This window comes from Triticum urartu, chromosome 6A (assembly GCF_056163025.1).
Source record: "Triticum urartu cultivar PI428250 chromosome 6A, HENAU_Tu73, whole genome shotgun sequence".
NCBI classification, from domain to species: Eukaryota; Viridiplantae; Streptophyta; class Magnoliopsida; order Poales; family Poaceae; genus Triticum; species Triticum urartu.
The window spans coordinates 424,984,861-424,990,586 of NC_141878.1; the positions used below are offsets into that span (position 1 = coordinate 424,984,861).

The 5,726-nt window shown below is 50.0% G+C and overlaps 1 protein-coding gene across 1 annotated transcript; it reads left to right on the forward strand.

The window, feature by feature from the left end:
- Positions 1 to 3,605: 3,605 nt before the first annotated feature.
- LOC125512123 (two-component response regulator ORR11) lies at positions 3,606 to 4,992 on the forward strand. The gene is made up of 5 exons (XM_048677188.2): positions 3,606 to 3,916; positions 4,021 to 4,067; positions 4,188 to 4,265; positions 4,374 to 4,444; positions 4,613 to 4,992. Exons 1-5 carry the CDS (start codon positions 3,769 to 3,771, stop codon positions 4,698 to 4,700), a joined length of 432 nt encoding a protein of 143 aa, XP_048533145.1. The 5' UTR covers positions 3,606 to 3,768; the 3' UTR covers positions 4,701 to 4,992.
- The last annotated feature ends 734 nt before the right edge of the window (positions 4,993 to 5,726 follow it).

A 5,726-nucleotide genomic window follows, 5' to 3' on the forward strand; every position in this document is an offset into this window, starting at 1 on the left:
AGTGTTGGATGGCCAACTTCCGTGTCCGCGGATGAATGCAGAATCAAATTTACAGGTAAGCCTTGGAGATGCCCTCTCATCAACAGGGTCGCTGTAGTTTTCGCCACTATGCTGCACTCTGCCACTGCGGTTGCACGACTGCATCCAGCCAACAGATTTGCTCCCTGCTACGCTGGTCTCGGATATCTTGGCAAGCTACGACGCATTCAAGCCATCCACCCGGCCGCTTCCTACTCCTGGTACTAGCCAGTACTCGCCCTCCTGCGGCATTCAGATTCAGATCGTCCGCAGGCGTCGAATCTCAAGCCACAAAACCGTGGCAGATATGTCTTCACCGTACGGGCTTTGACTCGTCTCCTCCGATTTCTCCCAAGGTGTTCCATTCATAACGTCTGTACCTGTTTGCTAGATCCTGCACGCCGTGGCATGAGAAAATGGCACACCCAACCAATAGTTCGTCGCTTCCATGTGAGACATTAATATACACAAGTAGCCACGTAATTTTTCATTGCACAGCGCGTCCATACTATGGTGGTGTCCTTGGTGACTTTACGTGCTCGCGGTTGGCGGAGATTCGTCCAATGTGGGGTTCGCCAAGCTGACATGCATGGGCCAGTGTGGGGGTGTTGAACCATCGAGGAGGCCAATGGAGGGTTCGGCAAGCTGATATAATAGATTCAAATTTAGAAGCTAAAAGAAAAATCATGAAAGATGGGGTGGTGAGGCATGCACTATCTATCATAAGCATAGTTTTAAAAACCGGATTAGCGATCAAACCGGTGATGCTGCCAGTTCGGATTTTTACCTGACGGACCGCCGATTCACCGGTTCATTTGCTGCTTTTTTAAGTCATAAAAATATGTAAAATAGATCAAATATACTAAGTTTCTAGCCTTTGATAGTTAAGTGTGATGGGCAAGTTGGTTGTTGGATCAAATTGGTGACGTCGGCCTGTTTAATTGCGCCCAAGGCTGAACCCCTAGCGGCCGCAATTATTTTTCCTCTTGCCAGCAATGCTAGTGTGTATTACTGGTTCAGCCGGTTTCGGTTTTTCATCTGGTTTGGGCAAAAAAACAAGCTGGCTCAACCGGTTTTGTCCGGTCCATTTACGGAACAATCTAATTAGCTTATAAAATCGGCGAGGCCATCAGTTCAGGTTTTTCTTGATATGGTCTGGTTTTTTAAACTATGATCAAAAGTTGCATGCATGCGGGCGAACGGACCAGGTTCTCGAACTTGCCATGGCTGCATGGTCCCCTGTGACTTGGCACCGAGCATCTTTGCCATCTCCCACAAGAAGAATTCCTTTATCCAGCAAGCCCTTACCAACAACAACCGGATCTCTCTCATTGACACCTCCAATGGCCTATGGCTTGCGCATGTCCAGCAGTTTAACTAACTTCTGGGAGAAGATATCAATCACTTTGACACGGAAGATTCCATCATTTGGAAATTCACCAAGGATGGAGTGTAGTATGCTTCCTCGGCCTAGAACCCCCCCCCCCCCCCCCCCCCGGTGCAAGTTCTTTGCTTGGCCAGTCCTTCAAAATAGGATTTGAACATCAAATCGCCTTGTACGCCACGGTTGGTCAAACTGTGGCCTCTACCCGCTTTGCAAGCAATTCCAAGAGTTGGCGCCCATCTGCTCTTCCAATGCCGGTACACCATCCACATTTGGAACCATATTCTTCCGTGGCTTGGCATGCATCACATTTCTACGGCGGTGCAGACGAGGGCTTCGGTGAGAGAATGGTGGAACATCAACCTTCAGATTCGCATTGGATCCCGTAAGGCGCTCACCTCATTGACGATGCTCATCTCATGGGAGATATGGACGGGGTGTAATGCCAGGGTCTTTCGATACACGACCAACCCTTCCATGGTTCTAATCAGTAAGATCAAAGAGGGTCTCTTTGGGCGGTGGCGGGTGCGCAACACATGAGTGTTGTAATGCCGCGAGAGTTGACCTTTTATTTTGCTACTTTGCAGCTCTTGTTCGAAACCTCTTTCTGTTAATCAATGAAATGATAAAAAATTTCGTTGTTTCAAAAAAATGTTGCATGCATGAAGTAACTCAATAAACAAGTTTTTGAATCTTGATGCGGTCATGCGGCTGCATGCATGCCGGACGTGCGTGTTGCAAATCGTTATCCCAACAATCTCCCAGGAAAACCTGTGTTTGTGCATAATAATTATAATAACAATTAATAAGCAAATCAGTAGTGTCATTGCACCGACATGACGGTTCTACCCAGGGCATCTTCAATGTGGATCACTATATGGACCTCATAAAATGTCTGTGGACATGTTCGAACGTGTCCGTGGACATCCAACCTGGCGGAGGCCATCTAACCGCGTCCTCAAAAACTTTTCTACTTGTCCAACCTTTCCTTTTTTTTCAAATTATCTAGATCAATAGCAATTTGACCATACATTTAAATAGTTGCAACCAAATGCAACTACTAGCAAAAGCATCGGATATTCAATAAATTTTCTATGACGGAGGTGAAAGAGGCGGCAGATTTTTGCAACAATTGTTGCGTGTTTGATTGATTATACAGATGAGCGGCGTAGTACTTTAGTGGCTTGTATTAGGGAGTGCGGTGGAGGGCGGACGGAGGTAAAGGAGGCCAAAGAGTGATGCGGCAATTGTTGCATGATAGGCTGACCGTAGTGATGTACAACGGCCTGTGCAGGGCGGGTCATGGGGCGATTGCGTGGGTAGTTTTGACACAGTGGTCCTTCGTGGAGGACGAGCTCTAGTCTGAACGGCCGCCTGCACCTTCTTCTTCGCCCTCTCCTTCACGCACCGCTCTTGCCGTTTGATAATCTCTAAACTCACCGGCACGAAAGCATGGCGGACGGGATCCGGATCCAGTAGGACAATAACCTTCAAGATGGGCTCCGATGAGTCCATCGCGGTGGCGGCAGACAGCGGAAGGCCTCGAAAATGGATGGGGGCGGCGAAGCTTGGTGGAAAGAGGCTGGGGTTTGACACGGGAACAATGGCAAAAATTTATCAAATTGCATGGGCCGCTGATGGTGTTTTGGATGGGCCTACGTCCGAACCGATGCGACTGATATAGTTTATAGTTATCCATTATCCATGTTAGAGGGTTATAAATTCCAAACACTTGAGACTGGTTTAAAAATCCGCGTTGGTGATGCCATATTGCTATTGATGCACAAGCTGGCAACAGCCGAAGGCAGCTCGGCCAGGCCGGGACAAACATATCTCCACCGGCCGGGAAAACGTTTTATGGCACATGCAGATGGTATGAATTTACAGATCGGCCGAGCTCGTATCACTATCTACTAATTAAGCTGAATCGTCACAATCATATCGTCGAGGAGATCATGTGACGCATCAAAAGGGACTGGTGGTATTTAAGAGGGGAGATCCTGTCCGTCCTCGGCCGCGACAGGCAGGAGGAAGATTTCCGCTTTACTCGCCGCGCGCGTACAAGTACACGCGATCCGGTCCGGCACGTGTGTCGTGTGGTATCCGGCCTCCGTGCCGTATCCAGATCCTGTGGATCCCTGCACAGCTGCACTAGGATCTCCCGCGCTGCACTACCTTCTCTATTTTCCGAGACCCGTCGCCCTCGCCCTCGCCCTCGTTCACCCTCGGCCCTCCATATAAACGCACCACCCTGGATGGCCCCTTCTTGATTGTGACGACCCACGGGAGACGAGAGAGATACTGCTACAGACTCGCGCGCGTATCTTTCTTCTTTCTATCCTAGCGATCGGCACGAAGCTTTCGAGATGTCGAGCGTCGCCGGAGGCGTGGTTGGGACGACGGCCGTGTTTTCGGGGGCCGGCGGCGGCGCGCCTCTTCACGTTCTCGCGGTGGACGACAGCTCCGTCGACCGCGCCGTCATCTCCGGCATCCTTCGCAGCTCTCGGTTCCGTGGTGAGTCCAATCGTGGGTCTGGTTGCAGCATCGCCATTGAATCTGTGCGCGTTTTGCATGCATGAGAAGTGACCGAGTGCATCTGTTGTTGGTTTCGTGGGCAGTGACGGCCGTGGATAGCGGGAAGAGGGCCCTGGAGCTGCTAGGATCGGTACGCCTTTGATTTCTCTCTTTGTCTCTTTATTGGCTGTATGTAATCTTTTGGCATTTTTAGTATCTTCTGAATAGTACGTATTTCTGATCTGCTTCTGCGTTTGGGGATCGCGTCCAGGAGCCCAATGTGAGCATGATAATTACGGATTACTGGATGCCGGAGATGACGGGATACGAGCTCCTAAAGAAGGTCAAGGTGCGTGGTACTCTATTTTTTTCTTCTTCTCCAAAAGTCCTGCCCAGTGGCAATCTTAATTTCTTTTCCCACAAATCACATCTAGTTTACGAGGCAAAAATCGCGCAGGAGTCATCCACGTTGAAGCAGATCCCCGTGGTGATCATGTCCTCGGAGAACGTGCCGACCAGGATCAGCAGGTCTAAATTCTACTCCCTCTGTAAAGAAATATAAGAGTGTTTAGATCACTACTTTAGTGATCTAAATTCTCTTATATTTCTTTACGGAGAGTACTGCAATGTCCAAGTACTGCTCTATGGGGAACTAGACGTCGATTAAAGCCGGTGCCTTTTCTTGTTTATAATCAGATGCTTGGAGGAAGGCGCAGAGGATTTCCTGATGAAGCCCGTCCGGCCGTCGGACGTGTCGCGGGTGTTCAACCGGGTGCTCCCATGAGAAGAGGCGGCGGCGGCAGCGGCGTTGGTGGGGATGCGGTGAAACCATTCGTTCACGCGTGCTTCCTTTTTTGGTCGCCTTGTGTCATGTTTAAACAGAGAAGATCTCGAGTGAATTGCCAACAGTAGGTGTTCTTCGTTTTTGGTTTCAAGTGTCTTTCAGCCGGTCCAAAAGCAGTAGTAGTTCTCAGGCAATTTGTTGGGTGGTGTGGCCTGTTCCTTGTTTTTTTTTCAAATTAAGATTACTTTACTTGTTTGGTTTTGGTTAGAGGAAATTGAAGGCCTTAACAACAGTGTTCATGATCTCCTTATAAACAACGCGAGGCAGTTCCGTTTCCCCTCTCTCGCTCGAGGCGATACACGAGGCAGTTCCTAGGCCGGCACAGCCGCTGGCTCGCCTTCCCTCCGCTCGTTGCCCCAACAGCGGCGACAGGGTTTGGGAGCCCCGGTTTCTTTTGGCTCGTGTCTAGGTCTAGGCTAGTTTGTTCAGGTGCCGATGTCTTTGTCAGGAATAAAAGTTTCCGGGTCATCGCCTTGACGGCGTTCTATGACGGTGTCGAGGAGTCGTGGATGTGTGTCTAGGCAAGGCCTTAAAGACAGCGGTGGAGGTCTTGTCGAGGGTCATGTTTCTTCGCCTTCGTCCACGTCGTGTCAGCGGTTCCTCCGGCGTTGTCACGAAGCCGAAAGTGTTAGTGTTGGAGGTGGACGGTGCTGCAGCGGTGGTCTCATCTAAGGTATCGTGCACCTAGAGTTTCTTCAAAGATGAAAGATGGTTGCTGGTTTTGGAGCCCCTCAGCAGCGTTGCCTCATGAGTACTTCAGAATCGCGACCCAAGAGGAGCGGAGATGTGCTCCGGTAGACAATCCACACGGACACGGTGCCGTTCGTGGCAACGCCTGGTCAGAGGCTCACAACACAGTTTTGCTGCTATGGCTTTTTTTTGGACCTTGGCTTGGTGGAGATGTCTTCTTCTCCTTTCCAACGGACGCTCTAGCGACGGCGGTGGCTGAAGATTATAGTCGTTTTG

Bases quoted from the DNA above. Each gene is read 5' to 3' on its own strand.
- LOC125512123 (XM_048677188.2), top strand. From the start codon at position 3,769: ATGTCGAGCGTCGCCGGAGGCGTGGTTGGGACGACGGCCGTGTTTTCG. The intron at 4,068-4,187 runs GTACGCCTTTGA...GATCGCGTCCAG, and splicing joins CCCTGGAGCTGCTAGGATCG to GAGCCCAATGTGAGCATGAT. The intron at 4,445-4,612 runs GTCTAAATTCTA...GTTTATAATCAG, and splicing joins GTGCCGACCAGGATCAGCAG to ATGCTTGGAGGAAGGCGCAG.